The following is a 16,730-nucleotide window of genomic DNA, read 5'->3' on the forward strand; positions in this document are numbered from 1 at the left end:
AGTCATCACCACCCACCGCCGCCAACTCTTGGGCTACTTTTTTACCAACGAATAGCAGGATTGACCGTCACATTATAATGTCCCCATGCCTGAAAGGGCGAGTATGTTTGGTGGGACGGGGGATTCGAACCCGCGACCCTAACCACCTGGACACGCCGGGCCTTTGGGTAAATGAGCAATTTTCATATGAAAATGTACAAGATCAAAATAAACGTTTACCTTTGTGTAAAATATGTATCTCTAGGGGTATCGATAGTCAGGCAAGTTTTGTCAAGAATAAGCTTTGCTATTATACATAAATAAATACATAGCTTACCGAGATTAAAAATTAAATTGTTTTTGTTATTTAGGTAAGCGATTTCGTGCTTAAGTTTCATTTTATTTTTTGTTTATTGTGCTTCTTTTTATTCTTTTTTAGTTAAACTTACACAGTTTCCAAGGCTTACGTCACATCCGCAGGTGTTGAGGCTCTTGTTAGCAAGAAGTTGTCTTTGTCTCTGACGTCGCTGGTCGAGAGACTTATACGTAACTTCCGGGAAAGTTTTTTTTTCTTCTTAGAAGGTGTTCTCTACTCTGCTTTAAACTGTCGTCGACTATGGGCAGGAAAAAGATCCAAATATCTCGGATCACAGATGAACGGAACCGACAGGTAAAAGGATTTTTTTTTCTTTTACTTAATTTGCTTTTGTGTGTATGTGTAATATACTCTTATTGTGTCTTATTGTTGGGCGGGTTCTTTTGAATTATTTGGTAAAAATAATAGGAAGTCCAGTCCACGTACAATAAGAAAATAGTATATTTCTTATTTTCGATGACGTTCCTACAGCCACGTTCACTTATAAGTTGTAGGCCTAATTGTACAAACAACGTTTCAACACTTACAACTAACGACAAGTTCGACGTTTTAATATAAACTGCGAGACGTACGTTTAACTTAATAACTAGCGTTGTTAAATAATAAAATACGTAACCCACTAAGTAATCGAACAACAGAACAAACGCGATAACTCTCACCGAATCATTGAGTGACTCGCTACTAACTGCTTACTGGAATTTATAATAATGATCCAATCTAGATCTTTGTCTAACTTACCAGATCTTGACCTCATGCGCTCTCTAGCTAACATCTAAATTAAAACATTGAAAACATAGCTTACAAAAATGCTATATAAATGCTATAAATATCAATAACTATACCAGATTTTCTTGTTGTTTATGAGCTGTAGTTTCGCTGTAATTCTGCTTTCAGTTATATTAGAACCTTTTCACTTCTCCAAGTTTACGCGGGAAAATATTTCCAGCTTTTATCACCTTGTGCTTTTGATAGGGATATTTCTAACATATCAAGGTAAATGGTATCAGTTCCAGGTTCTTACCCTTTTATTTATTTTTCATACCTATATTATTAAGTTGGGGAGTCGATCACCTTGAGACACTCGTGACTTGACATTTATTTACCCTCTGTGCAACATAGCAATATTAAATACAATTATGTTACACGGTGTTTACAGAATCGTTTTTTTAAATGTTTTACAAAGTAACCTTTTTATATTTCTTGTAAGTGATTTATTTGTGGTGCGTGTATCATATGTATTATCTAAACCGCCCCAAATGTTTTTAGCGCAAAGTTAATATGCAAAAATATTTGGAAAACTCAGCTGTATAGGTAGACTAAAATCATTAGGTACCCTATTCATATTAAAAATTCTTACATTGACCTAGTTCAACAAGTCACGACATTCCTTGTTCATTTAAAATACAAAATTTTTTTAGTTTGTAAACAACTGTTTCGTTTGTTTTTCTTCAGTGACGCCGGTGTTCTTACTAATTTGCTGTTATCAGTTTTCTTTATTTTGACAGTAATATGTATTATTACAGTCTAGTTGAGTACAGTATTAGTACAGTGCTGAGGATGACGTCATTAGACGTCGAAACATGTAGTGTCTGTTTTAAGACCGTTGACAGTCTCGGAATAAAGTTTTTAAATTGTCTACTTAAAAACATTGATCGTTTGAGTGCTTTAATTATTTACTACATTTGATCTATAAATTATTGTTATTTTCATTTGAAAAAGTGACGTATCCAATATACCTTTGTTATTCACTATAATTTTTTTATCTGTACGTTTTTTTTGTAATAATTTGTATTTCTCTTATTTTTTTGTTATGTGGCATGATCAGGTGGTTAGGGCACTTGATTCGCAAACTGCGAGTCGTGGGTTCGAATCCCGTCACCGAAAATTCTCGTCAGTCGTGGGGGCGTTATGATGATACGGTCAATCCCACTTTTCGTTCGTAAAGAGTAGCCCAAGAATTGGCAGTGGGTGGTGTTGATTACCTGCCTTCCCTCTTGTCTATATATCACTTCATAATTAGGGATGGCTAGTGCAGGTAGTCGTCAAGTAGCTTTGTTAAAAACAGGCAAAGTTTATGTCACATAATTGCTTTCAACAGCCCACAGTTACTAACTCAACCATGGGTGTGATGTGTGTATATGTACATATATTGTTTTTTTCCGAGAATACAGCCACAATCTCTCGAGAGTTGTCTGGTTGTGCAGAAACAAGGCAATAATATAGTATTATTTAGCGCATGTGGCGTAAACAAATTCACTTAAATGTTAATCACGCGCTAAAACACGTTTGCGTATATTTATTTTTTCTTCTCTTGAGTAACTTGACATTTATCTCAATATTTAAATTGAAATTCATTATTTCTTGCTTTTGATCACAAATTAGCTAACTGCATAGATCACAGCAAAAGTAACTAAGAAAAGAAGAGCTTATAAATTAACAAAGATAATTATCTATAGTTAGGATGAATACAGATACTTAATGACATAAAATACACCAGAAAATCTATAATAATTATAATGCATTGAGTCATTAGTTGGGCACTAGATTCACTTCAAATTTATCTGTCCCCCAGGTGGTCAGTGGTAAGTTTACAAACTTACAAGCTAAACAAAATGCAGGGTTTGATTCCCCGCGGTATACAGATCACATATAGCGTGCTGTGTAGCACTGCGTTAAAAACAAAAACAACAATAAATTTATCTATTTACATTTCTATCTACACTCCGTGATAGAGTCGGTAGAAGCACAATTTTGCCGTTAGGAAGATTGATGTGTTTGTTTCGGATATTTGCGAAACACGACACAAAGGTTATCTGTGCTAGCCATCTCTAACTTGAACACATAGATTAGAGAGAAGGTAGCTAGTCAACAGCACTCACAGACAACTCTTGGACTACTCTAAGGGAAGAATAGGATTTGATACACACACATAAATATTGCGGCAAAAGGAGGTGAATTATGGATCCTCATATCTATAGTCTGGGACTCTAACTACTAGGCCACGCCTGGCCCCTATGAGGAAGAAAAAGCAAAACCATAGAAATTTCTCAAGCCTATTGAGTTATGCGTTGTATCATAACATTAATTTTCTCCATTAAAACATCGAATAAAGGTACTACATGGCCACTGTAAGTAATTAGAAGTACCGTAATGCACCATTCTAATGCTAATACACAAAGAAGTAGCATAACGTATCATTCTAAGGCTAATACACAACAAACTGTATGGTTTAAAGTTCATCTATTAGTTTATCAGTTTTATCGTTATTGTAATCTAGTAATCACGTGATTTCGCAACAAAATACCTATTCAGTTACCTATTGCAAGAGTTAATACTAGAACTGTTATTAGTAGATGGCCATTCCTATCACTGTCATTACTATAATTGGTACAATAGGATTTAACATCTGTGAGATAAGACAGGTTAAAGTATCAATAAAATTGACGCTGATATGGTCGCATGAACCCTCTAATTATCAGCATGGGTACGTTATGCACACATTCTTTTTATATTAGGGAAACTTGTTTCTTTACATGGATGCATTTTGTTTCAGTGCCTATTAATAATTGATCGTTAGGTCCTTTTGTCTTCACATCACAAATATATATGTTACACTTAAAATAATCAAGAGAGGTGTACATAAATAATATTGGCTACTTACGTATTTCTTGATGTACTGTAAGTGGAACATCTGTAAAAGAAAAGAGGAGTCCGGTTAAAACGTTATATATAATAAAAAAAGCTGAGTATGGAATTTAGCTATTTCTTATATTGAACTGACAAGAACTGAAATTGTCTGTGAAATGAATTTTTTGTATTTCGTTTGATAACGAATATCTCTATGTTTTATTGGTGTATTCGTTTGAGGTTTTTCCATTAACTCGAGAAATTAAACAACCTACACCATCGAGGCATCCACATAAAAACACACGTATACCTAACATGTTAGGTACTCTAAAGTTATCAGGTTTAGGTTCAGAGGCGTCGCTAAGTACTTAAAAGATTCGGGGCTTGGGCCCACAGGCGCGAGAATTTTCCGCGTTTCAGTATGATATCGATCATAATTCTCTATTCTGATTTTTCAAGACACCAACTTAGGATTCGGGGCGCGGGCCCCGTGTGCCAGCGTCTAGCGACGCCTCTGTTTAAGCTAAACGGGAAATGATAAAGTTACAATTTCAAAATAATGCTTTTTAACTAATATTTTACAATTTAATGCACATTATTCTTAATTATTCATTTTAGACTTTCAGTTCCACAGATAAGAGAATTCGTAGTTTTTGTATTATAATTTACGATTCTGCTTTCTGGTAGACGTTTATATTTAGATATATATTGTATAGGTAGACTTTTTCTTAATTATAAATATAACTGACGAGCAAATACTGAAAAAAATTAATGTAGGCCAAATGATATTTCTGTCAGTGTTAAAAGTATTCGCTATTTCACTTTTATTATTATTAATATCTATTTTATGGATACAGGTAACATTTACGAAACGCAAGTTTGGTTTGATGAAGAAGGCTTATGAGCTAAGCGTGCTTTGTGACTGTGAGATAGCTCTGATTATCTTCAACAGCACTAATAAGCTGTTTCAGTATGCCAGTACTGATATGGACAAGGTGTTACTCAAGTATACAGAATATAATGAACCTCATGAAAGTAGAACAAACAGTGACATTATAGAGGTAAGTACTTAATGTAAATTGTGTGTCATAATGAAAAATTAACCACAATTAAGTATATAGTTTGGAAGGGAAATCATATAAAAATATTGTCACTAAGGCCAAGAAAGAAGACAAATTTATAAGTTATATTAGATTGTGTGTGTTCAACAAATATAGATTAATAGGCATTTTCTTGATTACTAAATTTCTCTTAAGAAAAAAACTTATAGCATTTGAGATTAAATTTCCAAACATTATTTGTGATCGAAATTTCTTATTCGTGTTTTTTAGAAATTCATTGCCATTGTTGACTTCAGGAAGTTCAACTGCAATGATTCAAAGAATAAAAGCATAGATGGAGGAAAGAAGGGGCATGGATTCATTGCCATTGTTGACTTCAGGAAGTTCAACTGCAATGATTCAAAGAATAAAAGCATAGATGGAGGAAAGAAGGGGCATGGGAGGGGGCACCATTAGCTACTTATCCCCTTAAAATTACCATGTCCAGCAACCTTTATTTGCTTCTCCTGCAAACAGACATTTTCTTCATTAACAACAATTTTTAATATACCTTATAATATCTGGTTTAGCTACATTCTTTATTTATGTATCATTTGACAATTCAGTTTCCATCTGAAATCTCTCATTTACACTTTTTTTCATGCTTTCATTTTTGGAAACTAATTAAAAACATTTTACACAAAACAACAACATTTGTCTGTTTTCAATTTAGTATGAAATATAAACAACTTTTTTACAGTTTCCACAATTTACTATAATGTTTAGGGACAACAAGGGACCTATTGTTCATCTCGGCTGTCCCATCCTCTAAACTAAACTAACACTATTAAAAAAATCTTAAATTCAGCCCTTACCATTCATTTAGTTATCAAACTTTCTCTTAAACTCACTTAAATTTACTGCTTCCACAACATCTGATGGCAACTCATTCCAGAAGCCAACCACCCTGTTAGAAAAATAAATCTGTCTTAGCAACACCCAAGGCCCTTAACATCATCAGGAAATTTATGTAATTTATTGACCATTCCTTCATCTATATCATTGATGTAAATCAAAAAGAGTAAAGGTCCTAAGACTGAGCCCTGAGTATCATTTTTCATCTTGATTTTAAATTCAATAGTTCTAATTTCTACATTGGTTTCTAACTTTATGAGCTGCATAGCTTTTTTGATTTATTTAGTGTACTTGATAACTGGAAGTTTAACATTTATATAAACTTCCAACAGGCTCTTAGCAAGAAAGAACATAAAAACAGCAATGGCTGTGATAGCCCCGAGCCAGATTCAGACCAATACTCACTAACCCCACGTTCAGAAGCCAAATACAACAAGATCAATGAAGAATTTGAGCTGATGATGCAGAGAAACAGTGTTCAGTTGAATGGAAACAGGGTAAAAAAACTACTGTTCTGGTTGATTGGTGTTGTTTTGTGGATTATTGATTAAATGGAAGAGAACCTGATCATGATGAAACAGGGACAATTTTTCATATTCTATGATTATCAACTGCTGGGTGATAATATTTTTGAAACAAAACTGGTTAAATTTTATTTATTTTGTTTGATACTAATACGATGTACAAATATGGTATTTTAATTTTTTGCCATAGTATTTTAATGTACCTGTTTATCATTAATTCGAAGAAATAGTTTGATGTAGTATTTTTCATTATATATATATATATTTTGTTTCTATGGTCATTTGTTATTTAAATTTTTGTGTCTGTGAATCTTAGTATTTGACTATATCAAATGAAAACTGAAGAAATTTATTTAACACAACGTACATATATTTTTGCTGATTATGTAAAATATTTAACTGTACATTTACAAGTGTACAAGTCTATAAAAGACAAAGTCACTGCAGAGTTGTTTTAACCAACCTACTCAAGATTTTCCTGTCTAAACCAAAACCACAATTTCTGTTTGTGTCTAGTAATAAGGCTGTCGTTGTAAGCCATTCCTGTCTTCTTTCAGCCTCCTCAGCAATCAATACTCAGCCAAAATCTTGCCCAAATGCCAGCTAGTATGCCTGTAAATACACCACCATATCCACAGGATAACACTCTTGTGCCTCCTTCACCCCAGATGCCACCTCACTCCAGCATTAGTCCACGTCCAAGCTCTTCAGGTAAATAATCATCACTAATATATTAATGTCTTTGTACAATGTGTCTTCACATCTGTTTTAGTTCATGCAGTAGTAAATACTATTGAAATTAACATTGTTACTTTTTAGATTTATAGGTAACTCTGTCCTGAACCAAAAATCTTGTAAGTTGTTTTAAATTGTCACAAATTACACAGGTCTGCAATGTTTTTTTTTTATCTTGAAATTTTTACATTTTCGGCAGTAATTCCTGTATGCTGAATCTGAAAATTATATCCATTTTTCTTCATCAAATACAGATTTTTCACAAAATGTTGTAACACAATATGTGAAGGAAAGTAGTTTTGGGACTAAAAGACGTAGGTTTCAAAAAAAAAAATCAGGATGCATATTCGTTTGACATCATTGTTCTTCCCTTTTTTTCAGTTTGTATTTTTGTTAACAACACAATAATAAAAAATGTTCATTGTGGTAAACAAAATAATAATTTGATCTAAGTAAGAGTTTTTTTTTCCCGATTTGTAAAAAAAATCCTTACGCGATAGAAAAAAATAAATAATATTTTCGAAATCTATGTAGCTGAATTATGGAAAATCCATTATAAAAACAAAAACAACTTTTATGAAGTTTAAATTCGCAGGCCTGTGTTATAGGTAAAAATATTCTGTTAAAAATGCCAGACATGACTTTCTTGTTTAACTATAATTAAACAAAGAGAAATTTAAGATGCTTTGGTCAACGCCTCTCTCAGAGATTTTTAAAAAATAAAACACGTTTTCCTCTCACTTTGTCATTCAGGTATGGCTATTATTTATACAAGTTCTGGTCAAAAGGTTTTTTTCCCACTCTATCCCATAAATTTAAGTACTTGGTAAACTCATTGATTCAAAGTTGTGTGCAATTTTTTTTTTTAATTTGAAGTACAACCAATACTATTATTAGGAGCTTTGCTAGACATAAATGGAGGAACATCTAATGGATATCATCGATCAGTTTCCCCTCAAGCTATTCCTGGAAGCAGTTCTCCAGGATTATCTAGTAACAGACATGGAAATCTCAATAAACAGCCCTCTCAGGCTAGTCATGGAGCTGTACAGCGACCCAACCTTCGAGTGGTCATCCCTAATTCTCACACGTCATCCGTCTCTTTGGTGAGGATATTTAAATATTATGGTAGCAATGTCTTTTCTATGTCAAGAGATGATAAGTTTGATTTTTCTTCTGTCCTTCAGGTATGGATACAGTGATTAGAACAAATAACATTTTGATCAATCTTTATAATTTGAAGTACTAGTGTTTAGGAGAAGGTACATAAATTTGCTAGTCACTGCTCTTGTTCAAAGGCATTTATAACATAAATGTATATAAATTATGAACATTGTTTTTCAGCCATTGTGGACTTTTGATATATTTTTTTCTTTTCCAGAACTTTTAATACACAAAATAAGTCCTCTTTTTTTTCTCTAGGTAATTGTTATTTAAAAACTTAACACTGGAATATAAAAAAGAATACAAAATAAATTTCTTAATTTTAAATGTATTGAACTTTTTAGTTGCTTTTGATGTATAGAACTTTCAGGGATAGCTCATAATTTTTTGCTTTCGTTTTTCTATGAAAGTCAAACCGCACTATGAGCACTCCTGTAGTTTCCATGGCAGCCCCAAGTATCCTAGGAATGGCCAATTATCCGTCCAGCCTGACATCAACATTTCAACCCAGTATGTTTGTTTGCATAAATATAATTGACAGAATTAAAAAATACACTTAAAATATGTATTAGACAGTATTATTGAGGTAAATATTTAATAGAGAAAAAGTTATTTCAAATTTTTATTGGGTATATTTGTGGACAGAATATAATCTGGAATTTAAGGTGCAGAAAATATTATAATTTTGTCTGTGGTGAATACAAGTCAATTTTTACAAAAGTGTATTTATACATAAATTACTTCTAATCGTGTTAACAAGACAATTGGATACTTAACACAGAAATATTGCTAGTGCACAATTATAATCAGGCTTTGCACACGTGTACTTTTGATGCTTATAAGTGATGAATGTATACAAATTGTGGCATGATACATTAATATTATATACTTATGTTACTGTCAGTGCAAAAGTATATTTTAGTAAATGCGTTCTGATGCACAAACATCATTGTTAAATTAAATACCAATTCAAGACACCCTATTCTATTTGTTATAGGTGACTTCCAGGTAAACCCAGAACTGAGTCTGACAGGTTTCAGCCCTCCTAGCCTTCTTTCTGGTTGGCCATCCACACAAGGATCTTTGTCAGCAGCCATAAGTCACAACAGGTAAGGTAAGATGCATGTATGTAGCAGTTGTTATAAACACTGTAGAAAACAAATGGTAGTGTAGACAATGTGACTCTTTCTATCAATACTTGTAATGAGATTCATTTCACTTGTGGGTGAATAGAGAACAACTACATAAGCATTAGTTGAATTTAGGATAAAATAGTTCATTTAGAATTGTTATAGACTTTGACGTGTGTTTTGTTTGTTGACCTTTAACAATATCTATCCCATACACAGTTTTTTTTTTTAAAAGATATAGCAAAAACTCAAAAATGGAGAAGTATATAAAATAATTGTTAGTGGTACAGAATGATGTGTGGGCCTACCCAGTGACAATATCACTGATGATATTCAATGCCATGTCATTTGAAACTTTAATTAATATTCATTAATGGAACAAAGTTGACAATAAAATATGCTACATTTTAAACCACAATAACTCCATAACAACTACAGTTATAGGCATAAGTGTAGAGGAAGCAAATGTTAGGAAATAATGGCAAACAATCAATAGATGTGTTTGAAATGGCAGTATAGTGGCTTCACTGTCAATGTTTGTTGCTATTTTTGGTCTGTCTACACAGCATCTATGCATAAATGAGGCTGAAATATGCAGCAGCCGACACACATTTCTTATCATATGGGAACCATTCAGTGTACAATCTGGTAGCAGCCCGGGCCTTATGCTGACATTTTTCACACAGTAGAACTGTGTTAAATTATTTTTCAACTGACAACTGTGACAGTATCTAGATAATTTGGGAGCAGCTGCAGCACATTGTTTGTGTGATACCTAATGTGTGAAACTTTTATTTTAATACTCTTTAACCTTTCAGACCCTCCAAAGGTGCTATGACCTACTTATACAAACTTCCCACCTTGCACCTAAAACTTAGTTTGTATATCCAAGTTTGCTATGGTTGGATTTCAATCTGTAGCACAAATCCAAATGCTTGAAAAGGGTGAATTTATTCTACAACTGTTGTTCTTGAGGAACAGTTTTGGTAAGCTGTGGTTTAGAAAGTTTCATTTCTTACTGATTACATTTCTGTCTTTGCCAGTTTGGGTGTATGATGCATATTGATACCCCAGTAGAATTTGGATGAGCTCAATGATATTGTCACAATATCTCATTCCATACCATTAACAATTATTTTCTCATATACCTCTCCTTTTCTGAACTAACATGTATATCTCATAAACTTTGTAATGTTACTCTCCCCTTTAAAGTCATAACAGTTCACATCTGTTGTTATTTAATTTTATTGTTTTATTGCTCTTTAAACCATGTCTAACTAGCATAACAAAGCAATAAATGAACTGATGGGAGCTTATGGCAAGTTACAGTAAATGAAGTACTGAATTACATCATAGATAGTTACACCTCACTTGCTTACTTCATGGAGAATTTTTTAATGTAATTTCTGATCTAACATAAGTTTCTAATTTTTACATTTTAGTTACTTTTATAACAATAAATATACATAGGTTACTTTTAAATTTGTTGTTTCTTATATATTTACATATTTTCCTATGTAAATGTGTAATTTGTAGCAAACTCAGAGAATTATATAGGGGTGAAAAGAATATCTAAAATGGGCAATTTGGAGTTGAGAACTATCACATGATAGAGAGAAATGAAGATTGAGAATTTATTTGAATATTTCCTTTTGATATTAAGAAATTAAAACTTATATATTTTGATGCTATGTTTACTGACATATATTGATAATAAAACTTTTAAATTAAATTTTGAATATTACTCTAAAAAGGTTGTGAAATGTGCAGTTTGACCTCCCCCCCCTCAGTGTGCACATAGGGTTAACTTGAATATATCAGTAATTGTTTAGTCCTTTGGTAATATACATGTCTATTGTAATAATATTCAGTTTTGTCTGTCCTGAATATGCACACACACTTCATTTAAACAGATGTAAACAGAAGGTGGATGTAAATATATGTTAGTAGACATTTTTGTACAACAACATATTAAAATCATACCAAAGTTCTTAAAATGGTCTACTGTTAGGTCTTTAGGTAAAATTATAAGCTTATTTGTTGATAGTATTAAGTACAGTAAAGTTTAGCCCTAACTAAGCTAAAGCAAAAAACATAGACAAGTTAGTGTTAATTTATCTCTTTATCCAATATAGGTCACAATTAATAAAGGCTTAACTAATGTTAGATGTAAGACAAGTGGACTTGTAGATTTTGGTGTCTTTGATTAGAATTATTTTGTATTATTCTAGAAATCCTTGTTGCAATAAAAATACAAATTTAACTGCAAATGTTTTTCGAGCTTCTGCTGGTCTACAGTAACTTGCAAATCTGGAACTCATTTTTACTGTGGACTACAGTTTTCTAAGTTACTGTACTTTAGAAGTTACAGTTGTCATATATTATTTGGGGGGGGGAGCAAATGTGTTTGATTCAACAATAGCTGAAGTTCTAAAAGTTAAAATACTGTTTTTATCATATTAGTGGTATAAAAACTTTTTCTTCAATTAAACCAAAAATTACCAACTCTAGAAACTTTATTGACTTGTTAGAAAAATCCTATAGTAATGAGGTTCTACACAATTTTTTGCTTTTCTATGATATAGGACCATAAAGAATATGTAAATCAAGTCATGGATTTTATTGCAAATATATTTTCTTTAGCTCTAATTCAACTGCTGGGGCCAGTATGCTACCTCATCTGTCTATGAACAATGGAACCCCACCTTCTTCTACCTCTCCCCTTACAATTAAAGTGAAGAGTGAGCCAATCTCACCCCCTCGAGATATATCCCTTCAGAAAACATCCTCACTGCCGGACCACTTATCACCAGGTTATCAGCTAACACAGTCTGCGCGCTCTTCACCAGATCCAATTTCAGAATACGATGGTCCGCTAAACAAAAGATCACGGGTGTCTGCCGAAGGTTGGGCTACATAGTGATGACCTTTGTGATAGACTGATTAATATTATAATGTGAATGTAATGTTTCTCGTGTCATATTACACCCTTTCCCATCAGGGGTCAATTTTTTAGTCAGATGTGTATCAGGCTAGGTGTGCATATGCTGGAAAAATAATTTCCCAGTATTTTTTTTTGTTCTTGTTTTTTTGTGTGTGTAAATCATCAGTTGACCCCACCCATCCCCAAATCCCATGGCTAAGGCCATTAATGTTTTCTTTAGGAGTGGAATAGAGGTATACTAGTTGGCTCAGGTGCCACAAGCATTATTGTGTGATAAAGTGATTTAGACACGAGCTAGCCTTATGAAAAACATTCAATGAAGAGGAATATCTTATAGCATGCTAATCAAATGAATTTTAGAAGAGTATTGTTAGATAAACACTGGCCACTGGGTGTTTGTTAAGAGAACTAAAGACAATGGCCATAAAACCAAACACTGTATTTTGTGATGTGTACCTCTCAATCCTTTTACCCACACAGGAACAATAAAAATCTTCAAGAATAGGCTGGTCTCAATATGTTATGTACACACACCAGTCCTCTCTTGCTCCAGCTTTTCTACACTAGTATTGAAAATAAATAAATGTTTATGTTGGACTAAGACTTGTGTACTGGACTTGTAGTTTTATATCAAAGATTGTTGACATGGTATTCTTGGTAAATTATGGAAAGCTGTTGTTGAGTGAATATTTTCAGTGAAATATATATATAAATATATGTATAAAAATACATGTACACGTGTCTTGTTGAACCAGTTAAAGAAATAAAACACTTATAATTAAGTCACAAAATTATTCTAAGAAGTTAGCCCTATTTTCTATTCACAGTGTTGGGCAAAGATTTGCATTATTCTCATTAGCTGCAGATTAAATCAGCAAATGCCTTAATAACTGTCATTGTTCCAGGGTAATTGTCAAACAGAATTATCAATGTTGAAGTTGTAGTAACCAGGCAGAATGTTTTGTACAGATCCATTCTTGATATGATGCTACAAGTTAGGTTTAGTATTAGTGTTTGTAACAGTTGTTGAGACATCCTTTCTTCATGTCCACACCACACCCAAAGATGAATGTTGAATTTGATATTACTTCCACTGCTTGTTTGAAAGTGATGTTTGTTAAACTACTATTACTGGGAGATATGCTGGGTGTTGTTAGTTTCTTTAGAAGTGTAAACTATAGTGATACCAACTTGAAATGGTTTTATCAATTCCTGAATATTTGTTTTGTACCACTAAATAATACGATGGATTGTAGAATAAGTTTGCTTGTGGTTGCCTACATGTTTACTGTTTTTGTATAATGTGATAGCTTCAAACTTACACAGCAAATTGATATATACTTTTAAGTTGTTTTTTTTTATAAGCCTAATAATTCAAAGCATTTGTTAGTGACAAGCAGTATCACAGATATCATGTGGATAAATGCTATTATTGTACACTTTCTAAGACATGGTTTGGAGGGAACAGGCAGAGGATAAAAAGAAGTTATGTTATATATTCTTATGAAAATACTGTGTGTGGTTGATGGTTTCTTATTGTGAAATGTCAAGTTTATATTTAATATCTGTAGATATTTTTTCTTAGTATAAACCACATTTGGGGTCAGTTTTTATGTTATTTAAGGTGACCCTCCAGAATTCTTCTGTACTATATTTTAAGTAACAAAGTTATCCTAGAGCTATACTTTTAAATATCTGTGTGTGAGTTATTATGGGAAACTTTACAAAAAAAAATTATATATACTCTTCATAAAAAAAATTTATGACAGAAATTATAAGAAATATGTTTAATTAAGGTATCCTTATTATATTTATATACATTACAGTATGAAAGTTGAAATGATGGGTTTTAAAGGCAGAGACTTTTTTTTAAACAAAGCTTGGAAGTAATGTAGTGCCATATCTGTGTTGTTTTAGTGCCAACAATAGATATCTAGCATGTTAGTAGATGGAATAGGCTTACCTTGGAAGTTGTTGTTGTGTACAGCTAAGTATGTTAGTTCAGATATCGACTTAATATAAACAAGTTACTCTTTGTATATATGCTAATTGCTCTACTGTGATAAGCACTCATCTAAACATAAATCTCCTATATTAAGATTCTAAGCAGGTATTTGCTATAATATTTAACTAGAAACATGTTATATATAAATAATAAGGCTTACTAGAGTAATGTAGTTTGATATGTATTTTAGAATGAAGTTTCAAATTCTACACAAAAGAAATAAAAATTTTAGGTCTATTATATCTTATAATAAAAATGGTTCTAATTAACAAGAAAACACCTGTATGCACCTGCAGCTGATTATTTTTGTAAATTATTCTAAATATTGTGACTTACATCTTTATTTGAATGGACGTGGTATTTCCATGACAGACATTATAGAACAAAGTAAAACTCTGGTTTTGCAGTGGTATGAAAATTTGGGTCAGCCAGTAGAAAAGAAAACTGAGAATATCATATTTATGAATTTGTTTGCAAGATGATGTTTTAAAGGAACTGAATATGATGTATAACCTTTAGTTGTTTAAAGTAATTAATTGTTAGACTTTAACTAAAAATGGGCGTTTGGATTGTTAATCACCACCTTGAAATAATTTAAAACTTTACTTTTATGTATGTTGTAACAGTTTTGTTTTCTGTTGAGGTACTGTTTCCTTTTTTTTTATTTCTAAACCTGTGAGATGGATTTCTGTTTTATCTACTTGGAAAATAATTAACAAACAATTTGAATTATTTCATACATACAAAGCTTTTTTACAATGGACATCTTGTTTATTAACACCTAATTAGCACAAAGATCAACAATATGGTACAGAGATGTACTACTTTTATGGATAACAATCATAAAACGTTTGTTTCAGGTAAAAACCTACAAAAAATTTTTTGTCATTTTTCTACTCAGAATCTGTCTTTCATAGTACAAGTTTTCAGGATTTTTATCAACAAAGTTTAGTTTAATGAAAATAAGTAATAATGGACATAAAATTTTGAAAATGATTTTTTCTTGATGTCATTATAAATATGAAACATCACAAACGCCAAAATGGAATTAGATATGAATCTGTTGCCACTGTTTTTGTAGGTATATTCTACTTTGTAATGTAAGCACGAAAAGTGAGTACATGTAATACAAAATCTTATATAGGCTATTCCTTCAACCATTAAGTAAGATATTGACCTTTGTTTGTTTTTGTTTATAAAGTATTTTCACTAAATATATTAAGTTTGGTAAGATCTTAGACCACACCAATTATGAACCACTTAGTTATTTCAAGACTAATGATTGATTTTTCTATATGCTTACCTTAAAGGGAAGGATTTCACATTTTAACTAACAATGTTCTATCAAGTTATCAACTGCTTAGAAAAACAGTACATCTACAACACTGAATTATTTATATATATATAGAAATATAGCGTCCAATACCACATAATATACCCCAACCTAACTGTCTTCTACTAATTAACTATCCATATTATTATTATTTTGATCGTTTCTGGTAAAGACTGGCTTAGGAAATTATAAATTTCTAGTACGATTTTTACCCAATTTTTATTAATATAAAGTATCTTTAATGATAAAAGGCTGCTACTGATTGTGTAAGTACACACACACACACACACAGTAAGTAAAACTACAGTGACGTGATTTTAAAATTATTTGATTCAGATGTGGTGGTGGTGTTAGTAGTTTGAATTGCAAGAGATGGCGCTGTATGTTTGGCATCGCTTTCGTAATAACTTTAAACAGTTTGTTATTAGCTTACCATTTTAAAGCTAAATCGTTGTTTGTAGTAAAATAAAACTGATAAAAAAAACAGTTCTGACCTATCGGAACTTTGCACAACTACATTATTGCCGCCCGCTAGTGTTACAACAACGAGTGGGAACTCGTGAATATCTTATTTAGGATCTCTTAAGGATTTGTATATACCTGCTAAGGTCTTGTGTGTGCACGCTCTTGTCTGTTCCCTCCACTTCTGGAGATTAAACTTTCAGAACTGTAGCGTTGTCAGTTAAAGTGTAACTACTAGAGACTTGTTTGTCGAGAACCTGTTAGTAAACACATTTTAGATAAACATGTACAACTGACACATTTGTCGAACAGTTCGTTGTGTATTATTTTTATCGCTACGTAAGAAAATAAATTGGTTGTACTTGATCTTGTCTTCCCGTTTTCTTTTCTTAAAGTAATATTTTTTTATCGAACAAGCACTTTAATTAACACCCAATCTGCGTGTCAGTGAGAAACACAAAACTTCCCGGTCTTCCTCATTTTTTTTTTTTTTTTT

General features: G+C 32.2%; 1 protein-coding gene across 5 annotated transcripts in view; it reads left to right on the forward strand.

The window, feature by feature from the left end:
• The window catches only part of LOC106469123 (myocyte-specific enhancer factor 2C-like), an 87,343-nt gene extending 70,743 nt beyond the window's left edge, over positions 1 to 16,600 (forward strand). For 4 of the 5 annotated variants that reach the window (XM_013929581.2, XM_022397549.1, XM_013929582.2 and 1 more), the window contains 8 exons: positions 419 to 649; positions 4,840 to 5,043; positions 6,270 to 6,434; positions 7,019 to 7,172; positions 8,094 to 8,302; positions 8,771 to 8,870; positions 9,358 to 9,469; positions 12,134 to 16,600. In XM_013929581.2, coding sequence (XP_013785035.1) covers positions 596 to 649; positions 4,840 to 5,043; positions 6,270 to 6,434; positions 7,019 to 7,172; positions 8,094 to 8,302; positions 8,771 to 8,870; positions 9,358 to 9,469; positions 12,134 to 12,410 — 1,275 coding nt within the window. In that variant the 5' untranslated portion in view covers positions 419 to 595 and the 3' untranslated portion in view covers positions 12,411 to 16,600. Of the gene's footprint in view, positions 1 to 418; positions 650 to 4,839; positions 5,044 to 6,269; positions 6,435 to 7,018; positions 7,173 to 8,093; positions 8,303 to 8,770; positions 8,871 to 9,357; positions 9,470 to 10,308; positions 10,477 to 12,133 lie in introns of all 5 variants that reach the window. The other variant, XM_022397550.1, reaches the window with a different exon arrangement.
• Positions 16,601 to 16,730: the final 130 nt, after the last annotated feature.

Source organism: Limulus polyphemus, unplaced genomic scaffold, assembly GCF_000517525.1.
Source record: "Limulus polyphemus unplaced genomic scaffold, Limulus_polyphemus-2.1.2 Scaffold3317, whole genome shotgun sequence".
Taxonomy (NCBI): domain Eukaryota; kingdom Metazoa; phylum Arthropoda; class Merostomata; order Xiphosura; family Limulidae; genus Limulus; species Limulus polyphemus.